At 38.2% G+C, this 22,576-nt stretch overlaps 1 protein-coding gene across 2 annotated transcripts in view; it reads left to right on the top strand.

Moving 5' to 3' along the window:
• The window catches only part of SPTBN1 (spectrin beta, non-erythrocytic 1), a 306,162-nt gene that overhangs the window by 267,004 nt on the left and 16,582 nt on the right, over positions 1–22,576 (top strand). For both annotated transcript variants that reach the window (XM_053712197.1, XM_053712198.1), the window contains 2 exons: positions 4,485–4,720; positions 21,118–21,291. In XM_053712197.1, the coding sequence (XP_053568172.1) occupies positions 4,485–4,720; positions 21,118–21,291 (410 nt within the window). The remainder of the gene's footprint in view (positions 1–4,484; positions 4,721–21,117; positions 21,292–22,576) is intronic.

Raw genomic sequence — 22,576 nt, 5'->3', positions numbered from 1 at the left:
ACGCTGGCTTTAAGAACATACTGCATTTTACTGCACTTTATTTTTATTTTTGGCTCATTTATCATGATTAATACCCAATGTGTCTCCATCAAATGTACATGATCATTAATTTGCTTTTTTTCCTTTTTCACAATGTGTCTTTTCTTTTGTCAGGAAAGCAACTTCTAGCCTTTTCCCCCCACTGTTTTTGTTCTAGTGAATAATATGTTATAGAAGACATGTTGGCTCTCTCAACCTTTCAGTATAAAATGAAGAAATAGATGTTTAATATTTTATGTAATATCAGTGACTTTGCATTTTAGCAATATAGTCACTAACAAAACACAAAAATATTTTCTTAACAGATAAAGAATTAAATTATATATATATATATATATATATATATATATATATATATATCAATTTTATATCATATATAAAATATTACTATTAGTTTAAAATTGATTTTTTTCTGGAACTAATTGCAAAACCAATAAATGGGTTAAGAGACTCAGATTTATCAATCAAATGTAGTACAGCACCTGTGTATCTCGTCAGTGTCTCCTTTTATGTTATGCCACCAGCTTTGAAACTGCATGTCACTATTGATTTAAAGTCCTCTGTGATTTTAAGTCACAAGAGCATTGACAACTAATCCCCATATCACACTGGATGAAATATTAATTAATTTGTGTTAGAATTGTGTTGTACTAGTTAAGTTTGTTTTTATGTTTGTCTAATTGTGTTGTTTTGTTTGCATGCTTAAAGCATGTCTTCATTAAAGTTTATTTGCTTGTACATTTTTAAATGTTGCCATATTTGTGTATTTTTGTTAATCTACGCATTTTTGTTTTATTTTTATTTATTTTTTAACATTCAGCAAATGAAAAACTGCTTTACATACTTATCATTGTCTGTATATTTGTTGTACACAGGTGTCCAACCTTTTAAAGTGAAGGGCCCCATTTGATGTAAGAAAAGAAAATTCAGTTATTTAGAACAAAAATATATACTTACATTTCAAATAAATTGTAGAGCAATCGATTTGTACAAATGAGGCTCAAGCCTTCATTTACTCTCACCTCTAGTGATAAACACACCACAGGGAAAGTAGAAAGATGTTTCGGGAACAAATTAAAAACAAGTAACATCACCATGGTGAGCCCTGGGCCTTAGGTTGGACACCTCTGGTTTAGCTCATACCATATGAGGGAATCATGCAATCGCAGGAAGATTATAAATTGCTTCAGCTTGCACATTCATGCTCAACACGTTTTTAAAATTTCATCATTTAGAGTTTAATTGCTGATATGATTATCTGGTAGTTATAATTTATACCTTGGGTTCCCTACAGAAGTTTAAAATGGTAAAAGTGCCTATTTATTCCTCAAGTACGTTTATTCTTGTTTATTAATAATAAGATATTGCTAGGGGGTTAAAGAATCCACAATACCTTTCCTGTCTCCATATAACCATTTTTATAATGACGATGATGCAACCGTAATTTTGAATTAACTCCCATTCATGTAACTGGAAGTATTGAATCAGTCGGTGATTCCTGTGGCTTCAGGCTGCTCATTATTGACTGGGGAAAGCATTTTACAGCTTACAGCTTTTATCTCTATGACTTAGATATGCTATTAAATTCAGCTTGCCCTTCAGTGTTGAGGTGCAGAGCTAAATTATTGTATCTGGCTAGAATAAGCATATGACATAATGTTCAATTATTTCTATTCAGGTATTTAAAAATTACAACAATATTTCTGACCCCACTCAGGGCTAGATTACAAGCGGAGCGCTAATTCATCACGCGCCCACGAACAGGCAAATTCGCCCGTTTACAGGTGCACGATAAATAACCAGTTCTCATGCTGTTTCTTACGGCATGAGAGTGAGGCTCCCATTGGAGCCTATGGAAACACAGTACAATGCGAACCCGAGGTCGCATTCGCATTGCGCTCAACTTGTAATACCAGGGCACATTTGTGTGCGCGGATATTACTGAGTGGAGCACAAATATCACTTGCGAAAGCGCAATTTTAATAGAGAGGTTGTAGAAGGTGACAAAAAATGACCTTCTATAGTTATTTTTTGTCTAAGCAGAATTACCCACTAGATAAAATCTATGGTACAAATTTACAAATAGGATGTTATTTGCTTCTTTACTTGTTTCTAGTTGGAAAACCATTTTGCCCAGTAATAAGTGTTTCTAAAGCACGGATTGAGTTAAACTCTCTTTTAAAGTAAGCTTCTGAGTAGCAATGCACCACTAGTCTGGAGCTGAACACTGCTGCTGAGTCGATCAAAAGTGACACAAGTGCAAAGCTGCCAATGCATTCAGCTCTGAAATAGCAGGGCATTGGCGCTTTGGAGTTGACTTTGTGGGTGTATAACTCCTAGATATAGGCAATCAGTAGTGCACATGCACATTAGAACACATTCTTATGGCAAAGGGCTACATTTCTGATATTAACGGTACATTCTGCTGATGCTAGTGTACTTTTTTATTCAAGTTACATACAAGAGACCAAAAGAGATCCCAGCCCCAGAAAATTATCGGTGATGTAGGCTTATCAAGAAAAACTATTTATTTTGAAAATAGGGGCAAAAGAAAAACTCTTTTTTTTTTTTCTAGTCAGATTTTACAGTACTAGAGTTTTGTCAACAGAGATTTAGAAAAGTATATAATTTTGCTGCATGAAAAAGTTTCTATGTATATTGTTATAAGCAGCACATGATTTATCAAGGCATTACAGATCTGAAAGGTTATGGCTTCTATGTTTTACCTCTGTGTGTAACTTCATATTAGTCTACAAATCATTATATAGCAATACCCTGGCTCATAAACAGATATGCAAGCTTGATTTTATCCTAAGCTCTAAATGATTATCAAATTAATTAAATTTTAGTTTGTGGCTGGTCCTTGTGCTTCTAGTTTGGGCAATATTGTAACACCCACACTATATATTCATGGCTATAGATAGTTTATTAACATTCTATAGATATATAGAAATATACATACACACACACACGTGTGTGTGTGTGTGTGGATATATATATATATATATATATATATACACATATACAAACACATAGATACACACAAAACAGAGTATTGGTACACATCCAAATGTTGGGGATTTGTGTGTGTATGTATGTATATATTTTTTATATACATTTAAACAGTATGGGTTTATATTTGGAAGAGAAAAGACATGCATACCTCCATTTTTTTTATTTTTTTTTTGCTTAATCTGCAGTTGATTGTTGCACCAATTTTATATCAGATAATTTGTAATTAAATCCCCCAGCACAGTGGTGTGTTTCCATATTACCAAATTTTAAAGGCAGTCGGCCAATCCTTCCCATGCAATTGTTCTTCACTATGGATCTTCCAAAAATACATTTACGTCAACTTGGAGGGTATGGCATTATTTCTAGCCTGCAATTAATACATTCAGCAGCGTTGCTGTTAAGCTGTTGTTGCTTTATATACGACTATAAAAGAGGGTGCATAATGTTTGTAATCTACTAAAGATTAGTAAGTAGCACTGAGCTTCAATAACTTGCTAATACCACAGTCTGGGCTGCTACAATGGTACTAAATATCAAAAAATGATCTTAATAGGGATTAAGCAATATTTCTAAAGTCAAAAGTTATTAGGATCCCAAAGTAAATGAGAATTGAATGCTACTGAAGACGTCTCCAGCTTGACCAGTCAGCTGCTGGAAACTTGACTGCTCTCTAGAGTATCTCGATCACAACAGGCAGCAAGCAACGAGGTCCACAAAGCAAGTGATGGGCAAGGCCTTGGTTCTGTCTTTGTTGGGGGTAAATAGCTGTGTGGTTTTGAGTGACTGTGGTGGTTCTTTAGTCCCTTTAACTCAAATCCAGTAAATCTAATTAAAAACTTAAATAAAACTGGTAAACAAATGTTATCTATCCTTTCTTTTTCCCTTCTACTATCTAAAATGAAATCCTAACTGGGAAGGTGGAAATGAAAATGCATGGTGTCATTTCTCTAATCTCTGCATGTTTTGATTGTTTTACCACTAAGAAAGAGCATTTTGAGAAACATGTCTTGTTGGTTTTTAAATTGTTTCTGATAATGCTCCTAAAAGCAATCTATTGAGCTAAAAATTCACGTCTATCAAATGGTGACAGCTTGCAGATATGAGATGCAGAATAGCTGATGTGTGGGCCTCAGTATTCTGTAAACACATTTTTGATGGCTAAAATCTGTACAGTATCTGCATTCTCTAAAAAGGATTGGAGTACAGTAATGCTAACAATTGTTCCAATCTCCTGTCAATAAAATGATTACTAATCTATTTATGTCACTGATTTATGTCTTTTAATATATACTATTATATGGTACAAATCAATGTTACTGTACTGCATCCTTTTGTTGCAAGCAGTCTGTACTGAGCCATCTTATGTAGACGGAGAATTGTTTTATGTTTTATTGGCTTGTTATACTTAAATGTTATTTTTGTATTTGCAGATGGCGGAAAATGCAGACACAAATGAGATGGTTAATGGGTCCACAGAACAGAGGTCAAGCTCAAAAGAGTCCAGCCCCATTCCTTCACCAACCGCTGATCGTAAATCTAAATCTGGCATGCAACCCCAGACTGCTGCCACACTTCCCGCCAAGACACAAGAAACTTCCTTCCAATTTGAAGGTTTCTTGCATCGCAAGCATGAATGGGAAGCACACAACAAAAAAGCCTCAAGCAGGTAAACACGTCACTGCATCAGATTCTCTTCAATTAATAAAATGTATAACATAATAAATATATTCAATTTAGGTATAGGTTATTTAACTTGAGCATACTTACAAATTAAACTTCCCTTACCCATAATTCCCAGTCATTCTCTTTGCCTTTGTCAATGGAGCATGTGCGAAGATGGTGTCTGAAGATATTTAATCCAAGGATTAGGGGCTGTGCTGTGTCCATGTCAATCTCTTTGGTAAGAGTAATGGTGGCTATTAGCAGTTAGAAAGCGGCGAGGTTGTCTTTGCTTTATTTATAACATTATTGCTACCCCTTCATAGAAAGCCAGGGTTGGTTACTCTGCTCTTTCTTTTTCTTTAGGTCCCTGATAGAGAGAGGAGTATCTCTCACACCTAAGAAGCTGTTCCTGCCCTACAGCTGGATCCACAGGTAAGTGCATTTGCCTTCTAGGTATTGAAGGACAGCACTTGGAAGGTTAATTCCTCTAATGGATCATTTCATGGAACAAGACCTTGCAGTTCGGTTTTCAGTTTGGCAGGCACTGGCATATGTGATATTTTATGGAAATGTTAAGGGGTTAATATTGTTTACCCTTAGTTTTTGTGGAGAGACTGACTGAAGGGGTAATTTAAGGCAATTTTGGAACCATAGGCTATTTATTATTATAGGATGTAGTGCGGTGTACTTCAGTTTTATGCAGGTCTGACAGAAAGGCGCACTTTTACAGTGACGCAGTTTTCTTTTTTAGTCCGATCACGTGACCCGCCTCTCTTCTGTCTTTAATGAGCGGAGCGAGTTAGACATCTTGGAATCTTGTCGCCTATCTCTGTACTTTGCTAATCTGGCATCCTCCTGATAGCGGATCTAATCGGATATCACTTGCTGATTTTCTGGAGTGACTACTGTCTTGGTGTGGTAAGACTCCTCAGCTCAGTCTGAGGTATAGAGGTGTGAGGAAGTTTTTTTCTTAAATAAAATCTTTTTTCCTTTTTGTATGTTAAGAGGTCTGTGCTTTATTTTTACCGTACTGGTGTTAAATTATTCTCATATTTTATATATTTGATATATTTTAAAATGGATTCAAACCATAGTTCATGCATTACTTTTGATAAATGTTTGCATTGTCTGGAGGCTCAGGTTGTACCTCCTGTGCAAATTTGTTCCACTTGCTTATCTAAGACCTTAAAATTCAAAGATAAATTACTCCCTTCTGAGCCTTATGTCTCTCAGGATAATGCTGTTCAGGATATGCCTCAGCTTTATCCTCAAACGTCTCAAGCTATGGTTGTTTCACATGCAGTGCCCTGTGGTTCATCTCAACCTCCTGGGGGTGTTTATTTGCCAGGAGATTTTGCTGCGCAGATAACTTCTGCGGTGTCTGCAGCTTTATTTGCTCTACCTACTTTCGGTAAGTGTAAGAGGAAATCTAAACATGTTTCTACTAGTAAGGTTTCTGACCCTTCTAAGTCTGCTCTGGTCAACCTTTCTCAAATGTCTGATGAGAAGGATACTTCAGTAGCTTCTGAATGTGAAATCTCAGACTCTGACATGATGGGGGAAAATTCTTCAGAATCTGAGGAAGTTAATTTCAGATTTAAGCTTGAACATCTCCGTTTGCTTCTGAAGGAGGTTCTAGCTACTTTAGACGACTCCGAACCTTCGGTTGCTGTCAACCCTAAAAAGTCCACTAAACTTAATAGAGTTTATGATTCTCCCTCATCTGTGGATGGTTTTCCTGTTCAAGACAAGATGTCTGAAATTATAGCTCAGGAATGGGATAAGACAGGGGTTCCTTTTTCCCCTTCTCCTGTTTTTAAAAAGATTTTTCCTGTTGCGGACTCCATTCATGACTCTTGGCGCACTGTGCCTAAAGTAGAAGGAGCTATCGCTACTCTGGCCAAAAGAACTACTATTCCTATAGAGGATAGTTGTTCTTTTAAGGATCCTATGGATAAGAAGCTAGAGGCTTACGTAAAGAAGATGTACATCCATCAAGGATTACAGTGGCAACCTGCAGCAAGTATTGCTATGGTTGTGGGAGTAGCATCTTATTAGTGCGATGCTTTGTCTGATCTGATATCAGAAGAGAATAACGATAGAGGAGATCCAAGATAGGGTCAAAGCTCTTAAACTGGCCAATACCTTCATCTGCGATGCCAACATGTAGGCAATTAGACTGGGAGCGAAGATGTCTAGCTTCACTGTTCTAGCTTGCAGAGCTCTGTGGTTAAAATCTTGGTCAGCTGATGTGACTTCAAAGGCCAAGCTTTTGTCTTTACCTTATAACGGTAAAACTTTATTTGGTCTTGGTCTAGCGGAAATCATTTCCGAAATTACGCGTAGAAAGGGCTCTTTCCTAGCTCAGGACAAGAAGAATAGACCTAAAGGTCACCAGAATTCATATTTTCGCTCCTTTCATAACTTTAAAGGACACAAGTCTTCCTCTTCTTCTTTCAAACCAGAGCAATCCAAGACCTCGTGGAGATCCAGTCAGCCATGGAATAAGGGGATGCATAACCTGGATGTTGTGCATGTTTTAACATTTTACCTACAAGCTACTAAAGATTTTCGCTAATCTTCTGCCCTGTTTGTTGTTTTCTCTGGAAAGCGTAAGGGTCAGAAGGCCACTTCTACTCTTTCCCTCTTGTTAAGAAGTATGATTCATTTTGCTTATAAGAAAGCTGGACAGCAGCCTCCAGAGAGAATTACGGCTCATTCCACTAGTGCTGTCTCCTCATCTTGGGCTTTTTTAAAATGAAGCTTCTGTGGAACAAATTTGCAAGACGGCAACATGGTCCTCTTTGCATACTTTTTCCAAATTCTACAACTTTGATACTTTTGCCTCGGCTGAGGCCTCTTTTGGGAGAAAGGTTCTTTAAGCGGTGGTGCCTTCTGTTTAGGTCATCCTGCCTTGCTCTCCCTCCCTTTTCATTCTGTGTCCTCTAGCTTGGGTATTGGTTCCCACTATTAATTGAAATTATGTCGTGGACTGTCCATGCCATAGGAAAGAAAACAAAATTTATGCTTACCTGATAAATTTCTTTCTTTCCGGGTATGGAGAGTCCAAGACCCCACCCTCTTTTTAAATTATAATTCGGACGTTTTTTTTTTTAGTAAACCTCAAGCACCTTTATACCTTTTGTGTTTCTTCTTTTTCCATTTTCCTTCGGCTGAATGACTGGAGATTATCGGTATGGGAAGTTATACTTAACAGCTTTGCTAATGTGCTCTTTGCCTCCGCCTGCTGGCCACCCACTAGTAATTGGAATGACATTGTGGACTCTCCATGCCCGGAAAGAAAGACATTTATCAGGTAAGTATAAATTTTGTTTTTTTGATAACTGCAAATTTATTTATTAAATTGGAATATCACATTGATATAAGTAGTCATCATACGCTTTGCTATGAGACTTGAAATTTAGCACAGGTGCATCCTTTTTTTCTATGGATCATCTTTGAGATATTTCTACACTTTGATTGGGGTCAACCTGTTGCAAATTCAATTGACTGTACATGATTTTGAAAGGCGCACACGTCTATAGAAGGTCTCACAGCTGAAAATGCATATCAGAGCAAAGACCAAGCCATGCAGTCAAAGGAACTGCCTGCAGAGCTCAGAGACATGATTGTGTCGAGGAACAGATCTGGGGAAGGTTATAACATTTTTTGGCTGCATTGAAGGTTCCCAAGAGCACAGTGGCCTCATAATTCTTAAATGGAAAACATTTCCTTCATAAAGACAATAAGAGTTCACTATCTTTTACTCCAGGGAATTATACTCCTTGCCACTAGGATGAGGCAAAGATTCCAAAACGCCAAGAGTCTTTAAAACTCCTCCCACCTTACTGGAAACTAGTCTTGTTTTTGCATTCGCAGGAGAAATGTGAAGAAGAGAGGTGCTCCAGATGTCTGTGAGAGTGGTTCTCAGACAGATTTGAGGCCCAGTTTCCCCTCAGAGAGCTACTGTTTGGACAGAGGGATGTCTTTAGATTATGGGTAGTGGCACAAAAACACCCTATGGGAGTTGGTCACAGGGACCGGTCCCTAACCTTCTCCTGTTGGTTCAACATTATACTCCATATATTTAGATCCTCTGCTGTCATGTTTACAGAACTGTATTTGCTATCTACTGGAAAAAGTTATTTCTGTTTTTGGTATGTCCAGTAGTATGGGTGCCTATCAGGTAAGTGTTGTTGGGTACCTGCTTAGCTTGTAGTCTATTAGTAGGTGTTCAGAAGTATATCATAGCCTGGGGACCATTATGTCTGGAATTTTATGTTTGGGCATATAAGTACCTTATTTCAACCTATTATAGGCTTTGAAGTGTGCTAAGTATGTTAGCGCGTCAGCTTTTTCGTTCTTATTTTTTGTTACTGCACATCGGCTTGTTTTTTGCATCGGCTTGTTTGCACACATCTGATTTGTGTTTGTGCTTGTCAGTATATTTATAAGAATCTCAGTAGTGCTCTCCAAATAATATGTTAGTCTATGGCAGGGTTATAACACAATATATTTAAATAATTATCCTTTAAAATAAACCCTCAATCAATATGCATCTACTAGAAACCATAAAATTAATATAAATACCTGAATTCTTTTTATTAGTTAATATCTATGAACACATTGGAATATATTTGTAATACCAGAATATGAAACAATATTATACACGTTTAAAAAAACTATTAATATATGCTATACTACTTACAAAGCTCATAAAAGTTTACCTTTAAAACCAGCCTTATTTACAAATAGCCTTTCATTCAATTTACACAATAAGATTCTAACTAATATACTCAGCGCTTTATTCTAACACAATTCTAATTTAAAACATCAGAAATTTCACAGATAAATTACTTAGGCTACAAGATATATGTTTAACAATACACAGGCTATGAAATACTAACTTGAAATACAAACTATTTCTTTAAATCTGTTACATACAGCAATAATGAATGTTTGCTTTAAATGTTTTGCATACAAAAGGCAAGCTAAGAGCTATTCCAGACTATAAGATACAGTTTAAAACACAAATTGCTCTCTTCAATCTATCAACAATCTTTTAATACTTTACCAGGATGAACACCAATCGATATCCAATTTCTCTTAGCAGGTTTAATCTCACCTCAGAAATACCAATAAGTATATTTTGCAATCAATGAGAAAAGGTAGACCAGCTTTGCCAGAGTAAATGGTACTTCACGCCCAAACCAGTTACAAGTCAGCTCAGCAGAATCTGTGTCTTTTCCTATCTTGAATTAGCTTATATGAGTTTCCATCATGGGTGAGGATATGGGAGGCCCTTTTTCGGGAAAACCTGCTTTGTTATTGGCCCTTACACTTGTCCCTTCTGATTGGTTCACCTTGTGAATGTATGTTGTCAAGGAGATGCATCCTTGCAACAACCAATCATCTCTTGGTTGCAATTCTCGCATCATAACACCGGGGGCAGCGTGACAACAGCACAGCAATACATTTCACCATCCAGCATTTTTAAATAATTCATTATTTCTATGAAATGGTTATTCATTAGACCATAACTTCCTGCATTAGTCTCTCACAATATCAATCACAGATGGGGTAGTATCACATCACCACTCTGATCATTTTGATATGAAACATCATGTGTCTAACATTATATTATATTAAAGCAAATTAATACTGTTAATTATTCTGAAATTAATGGCATTTATACATCTGTTATATATGTATTTACACAAATACAGCATGTTCTACATCTCCAACAAGTTCTGCATGCATTAATTTTTCTATGGTCCATCTGAAATAAAAATAAGTGTTATTAATCATTTCTTTTTTTAAGTCCATAAATATTCTTAACATAATACAGATGCTAAGACATTTTATGCTTTCAAAATAAATATATATATTTACAGTTAAACATTTTAGACCGACTAAAATAGTCACCTATCAAGCTTAGCAACTACTCATGTAATATTAGAAAATTAGACAATCTCCCAAATTTCTATATTTAATACATTATGAGACATACATTCAAATAGGTTTATTTGCTATATTTTTAGTAAATTTCAAAGTCACACTATAACATGTCTTTTGCTGGCCAGGTTTTCATTGCCCCACTTACACAGCATGGGGTCCATTTGCATTTGAAATGTACAGGGTTACTTTCTCACAAAATATCTCACCTAGGTCAGACTTTTAGGCAACGTTTGTGAGGGGTAAGATTTTTATCACACATTTTCAGGCAGTAACATATGGTCTCTTGAAATGGCTGTTAAAGTTAAATAAACCAAATGCTCTATCGTCCTCACTTGTGTGTTTTGAATAACTTTGCATACTAAGTGGGGGGAGAACTGAACATGGCTGAAGTCAGTTTTTCTGAATGAACCTTAAAATATATGATTAAAATATATATATTTCTCTTGTTAAGTGTATTCAGTCCACGGGTCATCCATTACTTATGGTATATATTCCCCTTCCCAACAGGAAGTTGCAAGAGGATCACCCAAGCAGAGCTGCTATATAGCCCCTCCCCTCACATGTCATATCCAGTCATTCTCTTGCAACTCAACTAGATAGGAGGTTGTGAGAGGTCTGTGGTGTTTTTATACTTAGTTTATTTCTTCAATCAAAAGTTTGTTATTTTAAATGGCACCGGAGTGTGCTGTTTGTTCTCAGGCAGTATTTGGAAGAAGACTCTGCCGGCGTTTTCTATGATCTTAGCAGAAGTAACTAAGATCCACTGGCTGTTCTCGCACATTCTGATGAGTGGGGTAACTTTCAGAAAGGGAATAGCGTGTGGGGAATCCTGCAAACAAGGTATGTGCAGTAAATTATTTTTCTAAGGAATGGAATTGACTAAGAAAATACTGCTGATACCGATGTAATGTAAGTAAAGCCTTTTAATACAGTGAAAGCGACTGTTAACAGGCTGATTTAAATATGTACAGTAAAGTAATTTTCTAAGGAATGGAATTTGACTGAGAAAATGCTATTAATACTGAAGTGATGTTATAAGCCTTAAAGGGACACTGTACCCAAAATTTTTCTTTCGTGATGCAGATAGAGCATGCAATTTTAAGCAACTTTCTAATTTACTCCTATTATCAAATCTTCTTTATTCTCTTGGTATCTTTATTTGAAATGCAAGAATGTAAGTTTAGATGCCGGCCCATTTTTGGTGAACAACCTAGGTTGTCCTTGCTGATTGGTGGATAAATTCATCCACCAATCAAAAACTGCTGTCCAGAGTGCTGAACAAAGAAAAAAGTTTAGATGCCTTCTTTTTCACATAAAGATAGCAAGAGAACAAAGAAAAATTGATAATAGGAGTAAATTAGAAAGTTGCTTAAAATTGCATACTCTATCTGAATCACAAAAGAACATTTTTGGGTACAGTGTCCCTTTAAATGCAGTAGGAAGACTGGTATCAGGCTTATCAATAGAGATACATACTCCTTAACAAAAGGATGTTTAAAACGATTTTACTGGCATGTTTAATCATTTTGTGAGGTACATTGGTGATAAAACTTATTGGGGCATAAATTTTTTCCACATGGCTGACCGGTTTTTCTGCATAGAAACAGTTAACTGAAACTCCCTATGTTGTAATATTGAGTAGGAGGGGCCTATTTTAGCGCTTTTTAACGCAGTAAAAATTTAGGCTTAGTCTTCCTGCTTCTTCCTGCATGACCCAGGTCGTCTCCAGAGAGCTTAAGGGACTTCAAAAGTCATTTTGAGGGAGGTAATCAGTCACAGCAGACCTGTGACAGTGGTTTTTGGACTGTATTAAAAAACATTTTTTTCTTTACTGCTTATAAAAAACCGTTTTGGGTGTTAAGGGGTTAATCATCCATTTGCAAGTGGGTGCAATGCTCTGCTAACTTAATACATTTACTGTGAAAATTTTGTTGCTATAACTGATTTGGTTCATTGTTATTTCAACTGTGACAGCTTTAGGTGCTTCTTAAAGGCACAGTAGCGTTTTTCTTTATTGCTTGTAAAATTATTTACAGTGTTTTCCAAGTCTGCTAGTTTTATTGCTAGTCTGTTTAAACATGTCTGACACAGATGAATCGTTTTGTTCACTATGTTTAAAGGCCAGTGTGGAGCCCCATAGAAATATGTGTACTAAATGTATTGATTTCACTTTAAATAATAAAGGTCAGTCTTTATCTATAAAAGAATTATCACCAGACAACGAGGGGGAAGTTATGCCGACTAACTCTCCTCACGTGTCGGTACCTTCGCCTCCCGCTCAGGAGGCGCGTGATATTGTGGCGCCAAGTGCATCAGGGGCGTCCATACAAATCACTTTACAAGACATGGCTACTATTATGAATAATACCCTGACAGAAGTATTATCTAAATTGCCAGAATTAAGAGGCAAGCGCGATTGCTCTGGGGTAAGAATAGAGCGCGCTGGTGCTACAAGAGCCATGTCCGATACTGCGTCACAGTTTGCAGAACATGAGGACGGAGATCTTCATTCTGTAGGTGACGGATCTGATCCAGGGAAACCGGATTCAGAGATTTCTAATTTTAAATTTAAGCTTGAGAACCTCCGTGTATTGCTAAGGGAGGTTTTACCGGCTCTGAATGACTGTAACACAGTTGCAATTCCAGAGAAATTATGTAGGCTGGATAGATACTATGCAGTACCGGTGTGTACTGATGTTTTTCCTATACCTAAAAGGCTTACAGAAATTATTAGCAAGGAGTGGGATAGACCTGGTGTGCCCTTTTCCCCACCTCCTATATTTAGAAAAATGTTTCCAATAGACGCCACTACACGGGACTTATGGCAGACGGTCCCTAAGGTGGAGGGAGCAGTTTCTACTTTAGCTAAGCGTACCACTATCCCGGTGGAGGATAGTTGTGCTTTTTCGGATCCAATGGATAAAAAATTGGAAGGTTACCTTAAGAAAATGTTTGTTCAACAAGGTTTTATCTTACAGCCCCTTGCATGCATTGTGCCTGTCACTGCTGCTGCGGCATTCTGGTTTGAGTCTCTAGAGGAGGCCATTCACTCAGCTCCATTGGATGAAATTATGGACAAGCTTAAAGCACTTAAGCTAGCTAATGCATTTGTTTCTGATGCCATTGTACATTTAACTAAACTAACGGCTAAGAACTCCGGATTTGCCATCCAGGCGCGCAGAGCGTTATGGCTTAAATCCTGGTCAGCTGATGTAACTTCTAAATCTAAATTGCTTAATATTCCTTTCAAGGGGCAAACCTTATTCGGGCCCGGCTTGAAAGAAATTATCGCTGACATTACTGGAGGTAAGGGTCATACTCTTCCTCAGGACAGGGCCAAATCAAAGGCCAAACAGTCTAATTTTCGTGCCTTTCGAAACTTCAAGACAGGAGCAACGTCAACTTCCTCCGCCCCAAAACAGGAAGGAACCGTTGCTAGTTACAGACAGGCCTGGAAAACTAACCAGTCCTGGAACAAGGGCAAGCAGGCCATAAAACCTGCTACTGCCCCAAAGACAACATGAAGGGATGGCCCCCTATCCGGAAACGGATCTAGTGGGGGGCAGACTTTTTCTCTTCGCCCAGGCGTGGGCAAGAGATGTCCAGGATCCCTGGGCGTTAGAAATCATATCTCAGGGATATCTTCTGGACTTCAAGACTTCTCCTCCTCAAGGGAGATTTCACCTTTCAAGGTTATCAGAAAACCAGATAAAGAAAGAGGCATTCCTACGTTGCGTACAAGACCTCCTAGTAATGGGGGTGATCCACCCAGTTCCGCGGACGGAACAAGGACAGGGGTTTTATTCAAATCTGTTCGTGGTTCCCAAGAAAGAGGGTACCTTCAGACCAATTTTGGACCTAAAAATCTTAAACAAATTCCTAAGAGTTCCATCATTCAAAATGGAAACTATTCGGACTATCCTACCCATGATCCAAGAGGGTCAGTACATGACCACAGTGGACTTAAAGGATTCCTACCTTCACATACCGATTCACAGAGATCATCATCGGTTCCTAAGATTTGCCTTTCTAGACAGGCATTACCAATTTGTAGCTCTCCCCTTCGGGTTGGCTACGGCCCCGAGAATCTTTACAAAGGTTCTGGGCTCTCTTCTGGCGGTCCTAAGACCGCGAGGCATAGCGGTGGCTCCGTATCTAGACGACATCCTGATACAGGCGTCAAGCTTTCAAATTGCCAAGTCTCATGCAGAGATAGTTCTGGCATTTCTGAGGTCGCATGGGTGGAAGGTGAACGTGGAAAAGAGTTCTCTATTACCACTCACAAGAGTCTCCTTCTTAGGGACTCTTATAGATTCTGTAGAAATGAAAATTTACCTGACGGAGGCCAGGTTATCAAAACTTTTAAATGCTTGCCGTGTCCTTCATTCCATTCCACGCCCGTCAGTGGCTCAGTGCATGGAAGTAATCGGCTTAATGGTAGCGGCAATGGACATAGTGCCATTTGCGCGCCTGCATCTCAGACCGCTGCAATTGTGCATGCTAGGTCAGTGGAATGGGGATTACTCAGATTTGTCCCCGCTACTAAATCTGGATCAAGAGACCAGAGATTCTCTTCTCTGGTGGCTATCTCGGGTCCATCTGTCCAACGGTATGACCTTTCGCAGGCCAGATTGGACGATTGTAACAACAGATGCCAGCCTTCTAGGCTGGGGCGCAGTCTGGAACTCCCTGAAGGCTCAGGGATCGTGGACTCAGGAGGAGAAACTCCTCCCAATAAATATTCTGGAGTTAAGAGCAATATTCAATGCTCTTCTAGCTTGGCCTCAGTTAGCAACACTGAGGTTCATCAGATTTCAGTCGGACAACATCACGACTGTGGCTTATATCAACCATCAATGGGGAACCAGGAGTTCCCTAGCGATGTTGGAAGTCTCAAAGATAATTCGCTGGGCAGAGTCTCACTCTTGCCACTTGTCAGCGATCCACATCCCAGGCGTGGAGAACTGGGAGGCGGACTTTCTAAGTCATCAGACTTTTCATCCGGGGGAGTGGGAACTCCATCCGGAGGTATTTGCTCAACTGGTCCTTCGTTGGGGCAAACCAGAACTGGATCTCATGGCGTCTCGCCAGAACGCCAAACTTCCTCGTTACGGATCCAGGTCCAGGGACCCGGGAGCGACGCTGATAGATGCTCTAGCAGCTCCTTGGCTCTTCAACATGGCTTATGTGTTTCCACCGTTTCCTCTGCTCCCTCGACTGATTGCCAAGATCAAACAGGAGAGAGCATCGGTGATTCTGATAGCGCCTGCGTGGCCACGCAGGACCTGGTATGCAGACCTAGTGGACATGTCGTCCTGTCCACCATGGACTCTACCTTTGAGGCAAGACCTTCTAATACAAGGTCCTTTCAATCATCCAAATCTAATTTCTCTGAGACTGACTGCGTGGAGATTGAACGCTTGATCCTATCAAAGTGTGGCTTCTCAGAGTCAGTTATTGATACCTTGATACAGGCACGAAAGCCTGTTACCAGAAAAATCTACCATAAGATATGGCGTAAATACCTGTATTGGTGCGAATGCAAGAATTACTCATGGAGTAAGGTTAGGATTCCAAGGATATTGTCCTTTCTCCAAGAGGGTTTGGAAAAAGGCTTATCAGCTAGTTCTTTAAAGGGACAGATTTCTGCTCTGTCTATTCTTTTGCACAAGCGTCTGGCAGAAGTTCCAGACGTCCAGGCCTTTTGTCAAGCCTTAGCTAGGATTAAGCCTGTGTTTAAAACTGTTGCTCCTCCGTGGAGCTTAAACTTGGTTCTTAAAGTTCTTCAAGGAGTTCCGTTTGAACCCCTTCATTCCGTTGATATTAAACTTTTATCTTGGAAAGTTCTGTTTTTGATGGCTATTTCTTCGGCTCGAAGAGTCTCGGAGTTATCCGCCTTACATTGTGATTCTCCTTATCTGATTTTCCATTCAGACAAGGTAGTTCTGCGTACTAAACCTGGGTTTTTACCTAAGGTAGTCTCTAACAGGAATATCAATCAGGAGATTGTTGTTCCGTCCTTATGTCCTAATCCTTCTTCAAAGAAGGAACGACTTTTGCACAATCTGGACGTAGTCCGTGCCCTGAAATTCTATTTACAGGCAACTAAGGATTTTCGTCAAACTTCTTCAATGTTTGTTGTTTACTCTGGGCAGAGGAGAGGTCAAAATGCTTCGGCAACCTCTCTCTCCTTTTGGCTTCGTAGCATAATACGCTTAGCCTATGAGACTGCTGGACAGCAGCCCCCTGAAAGAATTACAGCTCATTCCACTAGAGCTGTGGCTTGCACCTGGGCCTTTAAGAATGAGGCCTCTGTTGAACAGATTTGCAAGGCTGCGACTTGGTCTTCGCTTCACACTTTTTCAAAATTTTACAAATTTGACACTTTTGCTTCTTCGGAGGCTGTTTTTGGGAGAAAGGTTCTACAGGCAGTGGTTCCTTCCGTTTAAGTTCCTGCCTTGTCCCTCCCATCATCCGTGTACTTAGCTTTGGTATTGGTATCCCATAAGTAATGGATGACCCATGGACTGAATACACTTAACAAGAGAAAATATAATTTATGCTTACCTGATAAATTTATTTCTCTTGTAGTGTATTCAGTCCACGGCCCGCCCTGTCCTTTTTAAGGCAGATCTAAATTTTAATTAATACTCCAGTCACCACTGCACCCTATGGTTTCTCCTTTATCGTCTTGTTTCGGTCGAATGACTGGATATGACATGTGAGGGGAGGAGCTATATAGCAGCTCTGCTTGGGTGATCCTCTTGCAACTTCCTGTTGGGAAGGGGAATATATCCCATAAGTAATGGATGACCCGTGGACTGAATACACTACAAGAGAAATACATTTATCAGGTAAGCATAAATTATGTTTTATTAACTTCACATATACCTTGACATGCTGTTTCTTGTTTAGGGCACACCGGCTTATGCGCATGTCTGCATTTGTTTTGTACATTTTCGTAACGCACGTCCGCTTGTGCACACATTGGTTTTTTTTCTTGTGGTGTGCTATATGACGTTTTAGTGTCAGTTTTTTGCGCTCGTAGTCTTTTGTGTGCGTCTGTATGTTTGGCCAGTTGTATTAGCACTCATCCGATGTATGGATCTCTTATAGTTTTCTTAAAGGGACATGAAACCCAAAATTTTTCTTTAATGATTCAGACAGATCATGCAATTTGTTCTCTTGATATCTTTTGTTGAAGCAATGCATTAGTGGGAGCTAGTTTATGCATTGGGTGAGCCAATAACATGAGGAAAATAAGTGCATCTACCAATCAGCAGCTCCTGAGTCTACTTGGGTATCCTTTTCAGCAGAAGTTAAAATCACATAATCTGAATCATGAATTAAAAATTTTGGTTTTTATGTCCATTTAAACCTCTGTTGAGGGGTAAGATTTCTTTACTTTCCAGAACTGTTTTATTTGGGTGTAAAGTTGCTTTATTTACACTACAATTGCCTACCTGTTTTTTTCCTTTTCATTATGGAGCATACTGATGCTGTCCCCTCCTCTGCTATTACTAGTACCCAGAAGCTAGATCCTCTGAACACTTTCCTACTAATATGAAGTGTATTTTTTGCAAGTTGATTGATGTAATCCCCCCTGCTCAGCTTTGCAAATCATGTACGGATCATCGTATGCATTCTAATCAGTTTAATGCTGGTCTTGCTTCTAAGGGTATCTGTCCTCCATTTGTTTGTTCTACACAAAGGGAGTTCTTCGGATTTTGCTCCAGGATTTGAAGATTTTGCACGCTCTAATATATATATATATATATATATATATATATATATATATATATATATATATATATATATATATATATATATGAGATGTTGGCAGCCATGCCCTCTCTAAGAAGGTGATTTCTGATTATCCCTCCTACTAGCTTATCTGATTTGAGTAAGTCTAAGTCTGTTAAGCTGAATGTTCCAGGCCCTGGTGCTTCTGATATATCTTCTGAGGGTGAAGTGTTTTCAAATGATCAAGAGTCAGTCTCTGATCAGGAAACTGAATCTTTCTCTTTTTTTTTTTTTAAGCTTGAACATCTTTGTTATATAATTTAGGGGTTCAGGATTTTAAGGCTAAGTCAGTTAAATAGCTGGATTTTATGTTTGAACCACCTGTTAAGTCACCTGTGGTATTTCCAGTTGCTAATGCTATCTCTGAGATAATTTCTAAGAGTTGTCTATAAGACTGGTATTCCTTTCAATCCTGCTCAAAGATTTAAAAGGATGTTTCCTTTGCCTGCTTCTAATTTAGAGCTTTGGGAAACTATACTTAAAGTAGATGGGGCTATTTCTACTTTGGCTAAATGTACTACTATTCCTCTGGAGGATAATACCTCTTTTAGAGACCCCATGGATAGGAAATTTAAAGTCTTTTCATAGAAAGGTCTATCTGCAAACAAGTTTTCTTTTTAGGCCAGCAATTGGTATTGCCTAAGTTGCAGCAGACTCTACCCTTTGGTGTGAGAGTTTATCTGAGCAACTCTGTTAATGAAGAGTTTTCTAGTCGATTAAAACTCTTGAAGACGGCTAATTATTTCATTTGTGGTGCTGCGCTGTTGATATTACTAAAATCAATGCTAAGAATATGGCTCTAGCAGTTGACTAGGAGGGCCTTGTGGTTGAAATCATGGTCTGCTGACATGGTTTCTAGGTCTAGACTTCTGTCTCTTCCTTTTAAGTAAGGTGTGGAAATCTGGTCTTGATGACATTTATTTCTACAGTGATTATATCTTGGTACAGGCTCCATATTTACATTTAGCAGTATCTCATACCAACTTTCCAAAAGTTCTCTATCCATGAGTCCAGGATTACTTTTCAGGGTGTAATAATCAATTCAGTATCCATGACTCTGTCTTTAACAGGACAGAGAAGGATAAAGATACACTCAGCTTGTGTAACTCTTCAGTCAGTTCCTTCTTCTTCTGTAGCTCTTTGCATGGAAATATTCGGTATGATGATAGCAGCCTCAGATGCTATTCATTTTGCCTGGTTTTACATGAGGTCTCTGCAGCTTTGTATGCTTTGGTTAGTAGTGCAGGGGATTACTATCAGTTGGCTCAAACGATTATTTTGGGTGCCAATACAAGGCAATACCTTTCTTGGTGGATCAATCATTGATCCATTGTCCTCGGGACATCCTTTTCTTTTAAAAAATGGATAGTGATCTCAACAGATGCAAGCCTTTCAGGTTGGGGTGCAGTCTTAGGTCCCAGAGAGCCTGTGTTTCCAGTCAGACAATGTAACAGCAGATAAACTAAGTATTTAGGTTTAAACTTGATGTTCAATGTATAAATGGAGATAAAGACTTGACGAGACACCAATGTTGTACAAAAAGGTTCAAAGTCCTCCTTGTCTTAAAGGGACATAATACTCAAATGCTAAATCACTTGAAAGTGATGCAGCATAACTGTAAAAAGTTGACATGAAAAATATCATCTGAATATCTATGTAAAAAGGGAAGATATTTCACCTAACTATTTCTTTAGCTCACCAGTGTAAGTGCTCTGTGATCAGTTATACTTTAGCTTAAAGTAAAACAAAAATATTAGCCAATCAGCATCAGAAGTGCTAAAGTCATACATTGCTTTGTTGTGATCTCATGAGATTTCATAGTAAACTTCCTTAAACTAAATAGGAAAATAACATGACTGTACCTGCACATGTCAGATGCACACTCCCTTGCAAGTCCTGGGACTAGCATCCTGATTGGCTGCTTAAAGTCTCTTTACAGTGGGGCGAATACTTAGGAAATATTTAGGTAAAATATCTTCCTTTTTTACATAGAGATGGTCAGCTGATATTTTCTAGTCAGTTTTTTATAGCTATGCTGCGTTATTTTTAAGTACTTCAACATTTGAGTATTATGTTCCTTTAACCAAGGGATATTTGAAGAGCTGCTGACCAAGATCCTTCTTATCTATACAAAACAGTGTTCTCCACAGTAATTTTTTCCAGCTGGGTGGCATTATGTAGTACCAGGTTGGGGAAGAGTAAAACATTGTAAAATTAAGACATTTTCTGCTCTCTAAGGCCCAAATTAATTGCATTAATAAATGTAAATGTATTTAATGACGACATGTGCAAAAAGCATTGAAACATTTTAATATTAGCTAAATTAGCTAATGTTTGCTTAATATTGACTTACACTTTTGCCAGGTGGTCAGTAAAATCAGCCTTTACGCCTATTAAAAATGTCATAGAGAGACCACTGCAGAGGGATTTCTTTTCTAATAATTTCAGCTTGGTTTAGACATTAGAAGGACTTTTATTTGCATTACATTTGTTTTTGCACTTTAATTTAAATTCACAAATCATTTATAATTATGTATAAATATTGTTTTAATTGTGTGTTTAAATTGTGCTAACACACTTCTGGCACCTTTTTAGTATTTTTTTTTTTAATTTGTCTTGTTTTTCTTTCCTTTTTTGAAGATCTTGGCATAATGTATATTGTGTGATAAACAACCAGGAAATTGGATTTTACAAAGATTCCAAAAATGCTGCATCTGGTATTCCCTATCATAATGAGATTCCTATAAATCTGAAGGAAGCCGTCTGTGAAGTAGCAACCGACTATAAAAAGAAGAAGCACGTCTTCAAACTAAAGTAAGTTTTGCCTTTTACACAAGTATAGCATCTGTCCTATGTCAAGTGACCCATGTTTAGTGTAAATAGATTAAATTAATTTAACTTAAAGGGGCAGTATACACCAATTTTCATTTAACTGCATGTAATAGACACTACTATGAAGAATAATATGCACACTGTCTGATATAAAAATCCAGTGTATTCAATAAAAACAATTTCAACACAAAAACGTACTTAGAATCTCCCAATTTAACACTGTTAATGAGATTAGGCGGAGACACCCACTGAAAGGGGATAATAGCAGAATCTCCCCTGCATATGAAAAGACCCATTAAACAAACAGAAGCAGTCTGAAGACTGTATACATCAGTATACATCTAAAACTTTGGGGCTTGGTTAGGAGTCTTAAAAACAGCACAATGTTATTGAAAATCAAGCAGAACTATACATTTTTTCAAAAACTCACTAATATGGGATATATATTAATGGATCATCTACTAAACATTTAGGCAAAGAAAAATCTAGCGTATAATGTCCCTTTAACAAAACAATCAAATAAAACAAAAAATCAAAATAATAAAATAAAAAATCAACTTGCAATAATTCTCAAACCCCAAGTTTCACCATGCACACTGAATCAGTTATTGTAAGAGAGCTTTGAATTCTTCTTGAAGAGCCAGATAAGATAATGCCACAGAGGCGTAACTAGTGACCTCAGGGCCACTGTGCAAGAATCAATGAAGGGCCCCCCTTCATACACACACACACACACACACAGATACACTTACACTCACACACAGATACACTTACACTCACACACAGATACTCTCACACTCACACACAGATACTCTCACACACACACACAGATACTCTCACACACACACAGATACTCTCATACACACACACAGATACTCTCACACACACACACAGATACACTCTCACACACACTCTCGCGCACACACACACTCTCGCGCACACACACACTCTCGCGCACACACACTCTCACGCACACACACACACACTCTCACGCACACACTCTCACACACAGATACACACACATACACCCTCACACACAGATACACACACATACACCCTCATACAAACACATACACCCTCACACACTTACACCCTTACACCCTCACACACATACACCCTCACACACACACACATATATTTTTACAACAACTAAAATCATATACAGGTAGCCCTCAGTTTACGTCGGGGTTAGGTTCCAGAAGAAATGGTTATAAATCAAAACCGTTGTAAATTGAAACCCAGTTATTAATGTAAGTCAATGGGAAGT

The sequence above is a fragment of the Bombina bombina genome, chromosome 4, assembly GCF_027579735.1.
Source record: "Bombina bombina isolate aBomBom1 chromosome 4, aBomBom1.pri, whole genome shotgun sequence".
NCBI lineage: Eukaryota > Metazoa > Chordata > Amphibia > Anura > Bombinatoridae > Bombina > Bombina bombina.
This window is presented reverse-complemented; position numbering and strand designations above follow the sequence as displayed.